Here is a 13,025-nt window from a genome sequence, read left to right on the forward strand (position 1 = left end):
AGAGAATGGCTCTTGACTGTTCTCAGTGGTAGCAGATGACAGAACAAGGAGTAATGGTCTCAAGTTGCAGTGGGGGAGATTTAGGTTGGATATTAGGAAAAACTTTTTCACTAGGAGGGTGGTGAAGCACTGGAATGCGTTACCTAGGGAGGTGGTGGAATCTCCTTCCTTAGAAGTTTTTAAAGTCAGGTTTGACAAAGCCCTGGCTGGGATGATTTAATTGGGGATCATCCCTGCTTTGAGCAGGGGATTGGACTAGATGACCTCCTGAGGTCCCTTCCAACCCTGATATTCTATGATTCTATGATTCTACACACTGAGGCTCAGGGCACCTGTGAATGTAACGGGGCATTTCCCAGCTCTGACATTTAGCTTGTTGGCGCTTCTGATGTACTGCATTGCTGCCAATGGTATTGCAAAATCTGTTCGTGTTTTTTAAAGTCCTTCTTCTTCCAGTACATTAATCTACCATGTCTAGAGTGCTTGACTTTCTTGTGGTTGCTCATATGCAATAGGATTGATGGAGCTTGCTTATGGAACCTACTTTTCATTGGAGTTTTTTGCTCCTTTATCACTTCTGTCACAGTAACAAAATACAATGTGCTCTCTAGTTGTATGGATTCCTTTCCGCTAATACTCACAACCCCACCCAGTGCCATATGTGACATATCCATCTTCACTGCAGCTCTTTTGCTTTCCCTCTGATTTCTCTTCCTCAGTTCTGTGCTACAGGGCAAGTTTCTGCTCTCAGGAGTTGAAAGATCACTCTCCAAGTTAATGACGACAAACATTTACCTACCACTTTTTCTTGTTGGTAAAGTCCATATATTTTGTTTTGAAAACAAAACCTCGTTCTTTACAAAGCATACAAATAATAATACTCTTTGCTAAATAATCATGTACAACCCTGCAATACGAAATAGGTCTGTTAGAGCAAGAGAGAGGAAAACATTTAGGTGAGGAAACTGATCTAGGCGTTGTATTTCTAGCACAGCATTTCAGCCCACACTGAATTTTAAGCATGTGAGTAATCCCATCATGTTCAGCAAAGCACTTCATGTTTTTGACTTCAGCGGGATTTAGGCACATGCTTAAGTGGTATGTTGAATAGGGAATAGGATCGCACGCATGCTTAAGGTTAAATAACTACTGAAATGTATTGCTGAGCTGGACCTCTGGTGAATTATTGGAAACAAGTGAAGGGAAGCATTATTGAAATGATAATGAGAAAGACTTTACTCAGTAGCTTTACTAACACTCTCAGATATGCTGTATGCACTCATGACAAAGAAGGAAACTCTTTGTTCCATTCTCATATCTGGTGTGTACAGAACCATTGGCAATCTCTTTGGCACCCTCTTGTGGCAAAACTGGATGACAGAGCAAGCCTGCCTCAGTTTCCCTCCTCTGCTGGACCCCTGGCTATCTCACCCCCTTATTGGTCCTTCATCATGACCTCAGCCCTCTGGCTGGGTCATTGGTAGTCCTTTCCCCTTGCAGGGTGCTAAAGAGTACAATATCTCAGGAGACCAGTTGCCCTAGATGGGGGAGTGTAGTCCCTGGCCTCTTTGAATGTACCTGTTTGCTCAAGGCCTTCATGAACCTTCCTGTTGGGTTAGTAGGGGGACCCAGGTCCATCCACCCTCTGGGTTCCAAGCCAGGAACTCTGTATAAGGTGGTTGGTGCCAATGTTTCCCAACCCTTTACAGATTCCCTGCCCTGCTTCCTACCATGCTCCTCCTACTGGCCATTCCTCTGGTTCACAACCTATGGTCCTCTTCTCCAGAGGATTTCCTGTATGGCTTCTTCCTGGTCCTCTCAGCTATTCCACTGGGCGAAACTCCAGATCGTCCTTATGGTTTCCCTCCTGAAAGCAGGAGTCCCCCACCCCCGTTCTCTTTCTGGAGCTGGAGTTGTGGTTTAGGTGAATAATAACTCCCTCCTTTGGACAGGAGTTCTCTCCGCCTGCTTCCTGGGGCTGTGCTTGTGGTTTAGGCCAGCTGCACAGCTTTAGCTTGGAGGTCTCAGCAAGCCAGTCCCTGTTTCTCAGGAGCAGCGAGTTCTTGAGAGTGTGTGTGTTTGTTTGCTTGCTGGCTTGTTTTCCATTTGTTTTTCAGTTTGCAAAGTCTGGTAGGAAGCCGAGCCTTAGATTACAGCTGAACCTTGATTAAGGGGCGGGGCTTCCTTAGGCATCAGGCCTATAAAGGCAGCTAACTGGCCAGCCAGCAGCACAGGAGCCAGCAAACTGAGCTGAAAACAGGGAAGTTTGGGGGAGCGTGGGTGTGGTGTGGGTGGCTTTTTTCCTTCTTTTTGACAGGAGTTAAGTAGAGAAGGTTATGAGAGATACAAAGACCCAATGAATGGAAGAGACAATGAAGATGACCGGATGTGGAAGCTGCGGGATGAATATTCTGGAGCAGATACCTGAAAGGTGTTTCATTTCTATGATGTGCTGCCTGATAGATCTCATGGAAGAGAAGACCCGAGGTTTGGAGGTGCAGCTAGAAATTCTGGTTGAATTTAGAAGGGGATTTGGGTGAATGATGGAGGGAAGGAGAAAGGAGGCTGAGGAGGAAACTCAAGACTTGCAGATGCAAGATGGACAAGAGTATTGTGAGGGTAGACGTCTGTCAGCAACTGAGTCATGGGCCACTTTGCCCAGTGGTTGGAGCAAGAGCCTACCAGTTGGAATCCAGATGGGGAGGATGCAGCCAAGTGTCATAGCTGGGAGTCAGAGACAAAAGCCTAATCTGAAGGGTTAACTGGAATCAGAGTTGGAAGGTGTAGCAGAAGTTTTAGCTGGGCGTCAGAAACCAAATCCAAAGCCAAAGGGTTAACTGGACTTGCAGTAAGAAGGTGGAATTGAGGGTCTGAGTCAGAGCTCCGGCAGGAGCTGGGACAGGCTGGAGCAGGAGCGGAATCAAGACTAGAGATAGTGGAGGCAAGTACAGGACCAAGCACAGTTGCAGGCGAGGAATGCATTGAGCAGCCACTGGACTACTGCTGCCATTGAGCTTAAATATCAGCCTGCTGACTCCTGCAACCAGTCAGGACAGTCAATGGAGACAGCTTCCATCAGGGCCAGCTGTGCTCATTGGATTGCTAGGAGACTGACTCTGCTGCAGATTAAGACCCTGACAACTTCTGGATGAAGAAAGTGGCCCATGTAAGCATGTGACTATGAGAACAAGGCAGATGAAAAGACTAGCTAGTAAAAGAGAAACAGAGGAACCGGAGGAACAGGTTGGCTGAGTTGGAAAATGAAGGGGCGCAGCAGGCAGTAAAGGAAGGTGGGAAGGCAAGAAAGAAGAGAAGAGCAGCTAGTCCTACAAGAAGAAGGAAAGAGATCATGCAGATAATGCAGAGTTTGGAGCCCCAGGAGGCTAGCGGATGATGCACAGAAGATTGAAAGTGAGAACAAAAGACAAGAAGACTTGCAGCCAGAAAAGAACAGAAGGGGGAAGGCCGGAGAATCACATCAACAACAGGAAGAGGCAGTTTCTACATGACTGGGGACTCCTTACTAAGAACAGACAGGTCTGTTACCAAAGCTGATCTGGTGAACAGATGGGGTGCTATCTGCCAGGAGCTAAGACACAGGATATGGACCTATGGCTGAAGAGGATTCTAATGGGAGTGGGAGGGAATCAACTGACTGTCCTTCGTGTGAGAGCAAATGAAACTGTTCAATTCTCACTGGAACACATCAAGGAAGACTACGCCAGACTGGGGAAGACACTTAAAGAAATGGAGACACAGGTGATCTTCAGAGGGATTCTATTTGTCCCTAGAGGAGGAGAGTGAAGGTGAGCCAAGATTATGATGATCAACAGATGGCTCAAGCAGTGGTGCTATAAGGAGGTTTTTGGGATGTTTGACCACTGGGAGGCATTCATGGACAGAGAACTGGGATGGACTCCACCTGAGTAGGAAGGGTAATAGACTTCTTGGATGGCATCTTGAAAGAGAAGCACTGAGGCTTGAAAAGAAGGATATGTCTACCACTCGAACACGCAGTGCACAGAGAGATATTGGTAGTAATTTCGGTGGAATGTTGCCTTGACAGCAGTTGCTTAGCAAGCTAGAGGATAATAAAATAAGTGAAGTTATGGTCAGCCATATGGAATATAAACAATTCTTTGTATTCACTGGGATGTCCACAGCATATATGATGTGTCTTGGGGCTAATTGTGCCAGTCATTAGAACAACTGATTTTAAGAGAAAAAACTGATGGAAAAGGAAGGGGAAATGTGCTATGATCTAACTAGTATTTATTTCCTAATACTAACTAGCAGTTTACTAGGATTTTTTTTTAATACTAAGTGGTATTGTTTTAATATTTTGTTGGGTTTTCTTTTTTGCCCTGCAGGATGATGCCAATGGTCATTCAGTTTTCCATTCTGATTATGCTGCACTCCACTCTTGTGCTGATCACCACTGCAGAGGATTATAAATGTTTACCCCTAGTGCTACGGAAAACTTGCTGCTGGATTAATGAGACCTATTTGGCCAGGAATGTGATCATTTTTGCATCCATTTTGATTAACTTTCTGGGAGCCATCATAAATATTGTAAGTATCAGACGGACTAAGGGAGGGTGGTACATGTATACCAGAGAACTTTTTTATGAATTATAAAATCCTATCATTCTTCCTGTTACTCTTCTTGCTAACTAATGTGGTAATGAGCCACCCATGGTTTAAATATAAAAGGCAAAGCTAAAGCACTTCAGAAAATTCAATCGGTTGTTTAAAATATGGTTTTCTCCAGTGCATAATTATTTCTCCCTTATGAGGATTATCTATTTTCAAATCCCATCTGCTGCTTTCTGCTCAACATGTCCAGTGCTTTGCAAACCGTTTATGGTCTACTGCTGTGATGATGTGGTTTCTTAAGAACTAGTATTCGAAATAATGATCACAAATAAAAGGTACAGGATTCTCATCTGTTGCAACTCTGTTGTGAATTAGATTTCTAAGCAATGCTATTGACTGATAACATAAGAAAACACCAGTGGAAGAATGGATCAAATGTGGGGTAATCCAGTGGTTAGAGTCAGAGACAAGAAGTCAGGAGTCCTCGTTTCAGTTCCTAACTTGGCTATCCATTCAATGTGTGACCTTTGACGAGTCACTTAGCTTATCTCTCTGTCAGTGTACTCATCTGTAAAGTAAGCAAAGCAATGTTTGTGAAGCATTTGTGCTTAGATACGAAGTGTTAGTGCTTCGATTGTGGTGAGGAGCTCTATAGAAAAGGGCCCTGTGTAACTGAAAAATTCAAGAATGCACAGACTATCTGAAGGTCTTCAGAGGCACCAGCAACCTTCAGATAAATGGGTCAGATAAGCAGGTTCTGCCAGTCCAACCAGTATCGAAGTCTGTGCTCAGGGTGAGCTAGGGTGACCAGATGTTCCATTTTTAAAGGGACAGTCCCATTTTGGGGGACTTTTTCTTATATAGGCGCCTATTACCCCCAACCCCCGTCCCATTTTTTCACACTTGCTATCTGGGCACCCTAGGGTGAGCTGAAATCTCACTGTGTGAATTCTAATATGTTCTTCATTCTTTCCCCTTCTAAATTACCTTTTGACCAAGGATCTTGAAGTGCTTTACCTGCTTGATTTTACTATTTGTATCTTTATAACTCTTACCAGATGAAGACCTGAAAGCCCTTTCCAAAAACATAATTAACTAAGCCACCATATGATAGGCACATGTTATTATTTTCCCCCATTTTGATAGATGGGGAAATGTCGCCACAACGAGGTTAAATGACAAAGTCTTGTGTGCTGAAGTCAAACCTCTGACTATGAATAACCAAGAGTTTAATTTAGGGCTGGTGTACATGAAGTTAGTGCATAACAACCTGGGATGTAAATGTACCTTGCACTAGCCTGCAGCATGCGAACTGTCCATGCGGGCCCTGCTGCCATGCACTAAAAGTTCCCTAGTGCACTTTAATCTACTGTTTCATAGCAGGGTAGATCAAAGCACACTATGAAACTTTTAGTGTGCAGCATCTGATTCCACTTGGACAGTGAATGCGTGGCAGGCTGCAGTGAGGTAAATTCACACCCCAGCTTGCTACACACTAACTTTTCATAGAGACAAACCCTTACCATGTCACCATTGTGGTTTGATAGTACTGTGTTCTGCTGTTGTCATTCCACTGTGGTTGACAGATGGTTATCAGTGTGCTATGGCTTCCTTCCAATTTCTTTGTGATATCACGTAGCCAGTGGTAGGGAGGACAGGAGCAGAAAGAAGAATGTGACCACTGATTCTTACCATTGTAGATGAAGTCCCTATTGTCTTCAGTAGGGGCAAGATTTCATGCGTGGTATTTAGATTATTACCACAAGAATGGTGCTTCTAAAATGGGCAAATAGATTATAGTTGTGAATGCATCTGATGAAGTGAGCGGTAGCTCACGAAAACTTATGCTCAAATAAATTGGTTAGTCTCTCAGGTGCCACAAGTCCTCCTGTTCTTTTTGTGGATACAGACTAGCATGGCGCTATTCTGGAACATTGTACCAATAGTTAGTATAGTTGTGGTAAACATTTCTAACTATTGTATTGCTGTTACTTCATATTTGGCCTGAGAAAACATATACAAAATTCCACAGGGGTACTCCAGCATGCCCGTGAGTTCTGTCTGGTTGATCCTCATACATACTATTGAATTGCGCCTCAGTCAAGGTTCCTCCCCCACTCTGAACTCTAGGGTACAGATGTGGGGACCTGCATGAAAACCTCCTAAGCTTACTTTTACCAGTTTAGGGTTAAAACTTCCACAAGGTACAAATTAATTTTATCCTTTGTCCTTGGAATAACCACTGCCACCACCAAACTCTAACTGGGTTTACTGGGAAACGTAGTTTGGACACGTCTTTCCCCCCAAAATCCTCCCAACCCTTGCACCCCACTTCCTGGGAAAGGTTTGGTAAAAATCCTCACCAATTTGCATAGGTGACCACAGACCCAAACCCTTGGATCTGAGAACAATGAAAAAGCATTCAGTTTTCTTATAAGAAGACTTTTAATAGAAATAGAAGTAAATAGGAGTAAAGGAATCACCCCTGTAAAATCAGGATGGTAGGTACCTTACAGGGTAATTAGATTCAAAACATAGAGAATCCCTCTAGGCAAAGCCTTAAGTTACAAAAAAGACACACAGACAGAAATAGTCATTCTATTCAGCACAATTCTTTTCTTAGCCATTTAAAGAAATCATAATCTAACGCATACCTAGCTAGATTACTTACTAAAAGTTCTAAGACTCCATTCCTGTTCTATCCCCGGCAAAGCAGCATACCAACAGACACAGACCCTTTGTTTCTTTCCCTCCTCCCAGCTTTTGAAAGTATCTTGTCTCCTCATTGGTCATTTTGGTCAGGTGCCAGCGAGGTTACCTTTAGCTTCTTAACCCTTTACAGGTGAGAGGATTTTTCCTCTGGCCAGGAGGGATTTTAAAGGGGTTTACCCTTCCCTTTATATTTATGACAGCTTCGTAGATCATTCCATCTTTGCAGCCACATGCATCTGCTAAGTTCACAGCACCAGATAAAAAGGGCAAGAATCATCGAATTAAAAAAAAATAATTAAATTCTTTCTAACAAGCTTTCATCAGAAGGTCAAATGGGTTTTATGTTTCTCCAAATTGGTTCACTCATCCCTGGTGGAATATTCACATACAACCTCTAAGCCTGCTGATCTTTTAACTAGATAGCCAAAGTGGTTCTCATGAACTCTATAGTGCAAACAGAGATATTCTCTGATGAATGCCATATGAACTTATATAAGACGTAAACTACTAATAGTCACTGAGGAGTGCACAAATATCCTAGAGGATGGTACTGCATTGCTGAGACCACCATTATTAGAAGAACAAATAGGAGAGTTGCAAGTTGAGACTTCATTAGAATTTAATTATAGGAAATCGGACCTCATTAAACAAACTATTTACTCTGTTTCCAAGAGTGAGAGGAGATTTGGCCTGGAAGTATTAGCCTGCTAATAAACATCCAGACTGGATTAACATGTGTGACAAGTGACTCCTAACTTCATTTTGAAGATATGAAATCATTACAGAATTTTTCTGTTTTTATATTATGATATATTGCATCTCAAACTGCCATTTGGTTTAGATTTTAGCTGGTTTATATATTTTAATTAAATACTCTATTTAAAGCATCTGTTGAGTTTGTATCAGATAAATCTATTTCCAGTACAACCCTCTAATTTCCTATCATCACAATAGTCACTCCCGGAATCTTAGGATCAAATTCTGTTTTTTGAATGCACAAGCCAAACTTCCAGTGAAGCTATGGGAATTTGGCCCATATCTGCTGGGACCATACTGTCATTTTTAGTGCAATGTGTATGTTGTCAAAGGGGTGCATAACTTTTATGTGTACAAAAATATATATCTATCCATGTAAAGTGGGTATTTTAAATTAATCTACTCTTAATCTAATTAATCTAATCTTGTGAAATGAGTTTGGTCTTTATATGCCAATAGACAGTTGCACACAGACTTCCTAGACATCTTCCTAAGCATTCAGCCTTTGGATTTTCTGCTAAGACTGCTAGCAAGGGAGCCAGTTGTAGTGGTGGTGTGTTTTGTGATGTGACAACCTGGAAACCAAAGAGTTCCCTGGTCTATGTCCACCTAACTTTACTGGGGGTTTGGTCATCAGGGACCAGTATAGTGGATAACTTCAGTTTAAATACATCCCTAACTTCTTGTTTTTTTTAATCCACAGCTATGGTGTGATTTTGATAAACCAATACCCTTTAAGAATCAGACTTTCAATTCCTCTGAATCTTTTACGGATATCTGCTCCTATCCTGAGGTATTTCTGAGTTTATATTTAAACTCGTTGAGATCTTACTGTTTATCAACATGCTGGTAGAAAACACAATGGAAGGTTACAGAGAGAACCAACTTGACGATCTTGTAGGACATTACAACCAGTTTTTGCTCTCTATCATTGATACAGTGGTTCCTGAGTGCCCCTCCCTTTGCACTGTTCTCACAGATCACTTCCATAGGCAGGTATCAGAAGGGTAGCCGTGTTAGTCTGGATCTGTAAAAGCGGCAAAGAGTCCGGTGGCACCTTATAGACTAACAGACGTATTGGAGCATAAGGTTGTGTGGGTGAATACCCACTTCATCAGATGCATGTAGTGGAAATTTCCGGAGGCAGGTACAAATATGCAAGCAAGAATCAGGCTAGGGATAATGAGGTTAGTTTAATCAGGGAGGATGAGGTCCTCTTCTAGCAGTTGAGGTGTGAACACAAAGGGAGGAGAAACTGCTTTTGTAGTTGGCGAGCCATTCATAGATGATTCACATCATCAGTGATCTAGAACCCATCCTGGACAACGATCCCTCACTTTCACAAGGCCTTGGAAGGCAGGCCAGTCCTCGCCCACAGACAACCCACCAACCTGAAGCATATTCTCACCAGCAACTACACACCGCACCATAGTAACTCTAACTCAGGAACCAATCCATGCAACAAACCTCGTTGCCAACTCTGCCCACATATCTACACCAGCGACACCATCACAGGACCTAACCAGTTCAGCCACACCATCACCGGTTCATTCACCTGCACGTCCACCAATGTAATATACGCCATCATGTGCCAGCAATGCCCCTCTGTTATGTACATCAGCCAAACTGGACAGTCCCTACGTAAAAGGATAAATGGACACAAATCAGACATTAGGAATGGCAATATACAAAAACCTGTAGGAGAACACCTCAACCTCCCTGGACACACACTAGCAGATTTAAAGGTAGCCATCCTGCAGCAAAAAAACTTCAGGACCAGACTTCAAAGAGAAACTGCTGAACTTCAGTTCATTAGCAAATTTGACACCATCAGCTCAGGATTAAACAAAGACTGTGACTGGCTCGCCAACTACAAAAGCAGTTTCTCTTCCCTTGGTGTTCACACCTCAGCTGCTAGATGAGGACCTCATCCTCCCTAATTGAACTAACCTCATTATTCCTAGCCTGATTCTTGCTTGCATATTTATACCTGCCTCTGGAAATTTCCACTACATGCATCCGATGAAGTGGGTATTCACCCATGACAGCTCATGCTCCAATATGTCTGTTAGTCTATAAGGTGCCACAGGACTCTTTGCTGCTTCCATAGGCAGGTGAACTTTGGCAGACATATGCAGTGTTAGGAGACTAGGGTGGCTATGACAAAATAACATTTTGAAGTCCTATACTATGGTGAAGGCCAAAGAAGAGTTGGTTTTGCAATCAGCACACCTTAGAGGCCTGTTTGCTTACTCATATCCCTGTTGAGCCAAGCGCTTATGCACATCCTTATGTCCCATTCAAGGCAATGAGAATAAAGAAGATGCCTGAGTGATTGGCTAAGCCGGGGCCTTAGACAGGGAGAATGAGACACTTGTTGTTGGCTCAAACTCCTGTTTGAGTTGACTTTTGTCAATGTTTCATTGTTGCTTGCATTATAGACTTTTAAATAATGCACCCAAAGATTATTCCTTGGTTCAATAAAATACAAAACCAAATGTAAGTCAGAGGAAGTCAATGGAGTGTGCTAATAAATCTTACACACCAAAGAAGAACTGCAGTGACTCTGCTGCCACAGCTTTCATTCCAGTCTGTGCCTTTGAAGCAGATGGACTCTTCCTTCCATTGGGAGCAAACACATCAGCAGAACTGAACTGGTTGGTTGTAGATAAAACAAGTATGTTGCTCTAAAAGAGGCACATGGCAGTGTCATAATGTTGCCACCGTTATGCAACGAATTTCCAGGTGGCAGCACCTTACTGGAGAAGAGAGGGCAAAGAGGTGGCATAAGAGAAATTCCATAAAAATAACCAATTCTGCACCATTGCAAAATATTACTAATGAGATATTATGGATGTTTATTGGCACTAAGATGTTCGGATTATAGGTGTTAACGTTGCCATTTCAAATGTAAGCCATTTGAGGCCAGGTCCATGTTTTCCTCTATGTACAACTTCAAGTGCAAGGATGGTGTTTGACAAAAACGTAGTCATGAAGAAAAATGAGATGTTGAAAGTATTAGAAAATGAGAAGTGAATGAGGTTCTGGGCATCACATTGTAAGAGGGCAGTGAAATTTTGCTGGATTTGCAATACCAAAGCACCCCTTCAGGTTTGATTCTCCACTTGGACAGCAGGGAGGGGGCATGTTGCAAGGCAGGGGCTCCCTGATCCTGAACCTAGTGTAAGAAAGGACTGCCAGGGGCAAACCTAATTTATGTCCCGAGAGACCATTTGCAAGTGGGCAATTAGGTGTAATGCCCTCTCCTCTCTCCACTGTGCCCAAGAAATGCCCTTCCCAGGATGGGGTAGCTAGCACAGGAATTGGTAGAGCCATCTCTGCCAGATTTCTGCAAGTGGAGAGTTCTCCTGCACAAAGGGAATCCTCCTCTGACCATCTCCATACAAACTAACTGTAGTTAGTCTGCACCAATGACTAACTGCACATATATACCCCATAAATGTTTAGGCCTAAATTATCGTAAGTGTCCACCGTGCAGGGATGCTTCCATTTTTGGTGCCCCAAATAGGATACAGAGCTGGATTTTCTAAAGGTCTGAGCACAATTGGTGGACACTTCGAAAATTCATGCCTTCATAAAGTTGAAACTGACCACTCGTGCTCTCTGTTCAGTATTTTGTCTTTACCGGTGTTTTGGCAATGGTGACCTGTGCCGTGTTTCTTCGTCTCAACTCCGTCCTGAAGTTGGCAGTGCTTCTCATTATGATCGCAATCTATTCTCTGCTGACTGAGACCGTTTATGCCTCCCTCTTCCTGCAATACGACAACTTGAATCACAATGGAGAGTAAGTGTTAGCAGCTACATTTGGAAAAAATGTCTATTGTTTTATGGGACGGGTTTTGCCACTTTTGCTCACAATGAGTAGTGCCATGCTCCGAAAGGGACTCCTAGTGTGGTAAGGTGCTACTCACCAGGAGTAAGCACAACTCTGTGCGCACTGTATCCTTGCTTTCATTTCTTGAATAATCATTAATAATTAAGGATCGGACTGTGATCTCCTTGCTCATGCTGATTAGTACCTTCCACTTTTAATAGTCCCAGCAGAGTGAAAGGAACTACTTCTGGAGTAATATGCTGCTCAGTGTGGAAAAGAGAATCACAATCTGGCCCTGAATTAATAATAATAACACCGAGCTCTGATACAGTGCTCTTCAACAATACATTTCAAAGCATTTCACAACCTTTAATGAAAGAATCAATATAGTCTTCGCTAAGAAACCAACAAAGCATTGAAATTGGAGTGATAATCTCAAGTTTATTGGAAATAGTTTCAACTGTCAATAAGTGATCAATATGTTAAGGCAACTCAAAGAAAAAAGAAAAAGTAAACTCCAGACATTCACCAGGAGTTATAAACAATAATTAGCAATACGTGTCAATTAAGAGAACATGCAAAAATCTTAAGCATAATTTACATATACATATAAAATCTGTCTGTGCATGTAGATTGTATGTGATGTACTTCCTTCAGATAATACAGTGGAGTAGCAACACCATACTTAAGGTTGTGCCAGACATCTAATTTTAACGCAGCTGAAAAAGTTGCATTAGAAATGTGTTTTCAAAGAAGGGATTGATTTGAAATGCTGGATGTAGTTTGAATTTAGCTATCACGATTCCAAACAACACCATATGTTAAACATTTTTGAAGTGGCTCTTGTTTTCTTCAGAACCCTTTTTAAAATGTACTAAAGCAGCCTTCGGTATGATGTTAATGTGATCCTTTGCTATCTGTACTTTGGATGATGGTTAGATAAAAGCTGCAGCATGCTTTGTATCACTACTTTTTAAGATTCAAAGAGTTACCATTTCGGGCCTCCACAAGAATAATTAACAATGTAAGAGGCATAAGAGCTGTGATGACACAGTGGCTGAGGGTGTCAGATGACGCAGTGTGTCAGGCTTACTTGTTACTATGGCACTAGAGGTCTTCAGAAAAA

General features: G+C 42.4%; 1 protein-coding gene across 1 annotated transcript in view; it reads left to right on the plus strand.

The window, feature by feature from the left end:
• ADCY8 (adenylate cyclase 8) overlaps window positions 1-13,025 on the plus strand; it is a 176,711-nt gene that overhangs the window by 135,317 nt on the left and 28,369 nt on the right. Inside the window, exons 10-12 of the mRNA XM_077808832.1 lie at window positions 4,371-4,572; window positions 8,768-8,857; window positions 11,697-11,869. Of these exons, the coding sequence (XP_077664958.1) occupies window positions 4,371-4,572; window positions 8,768-8,857; window positions 11,697-11,869 (465 nt within the window). The remainder of the gene's footprint in view (window positions 1-4,370; window positions 4,573-8,767; window positions 8,858-11,696; window positions 11,870-13,025) is intronic.

This window comes from Eretmochelys imbricata, chromosome 2 (assembly GCF_965152235.1).
Source record: "Eretmochelys imbricata isolate rEreImb1 chromosome 2, rEreImb1.hap1, whole genome shotgun sequence".
Lineage (NCBI taxonomy): Eukaryota > Metazoa > Chordata > Testudines > Cheloniidae > Eretmochelys > Eretmochelys imbricata.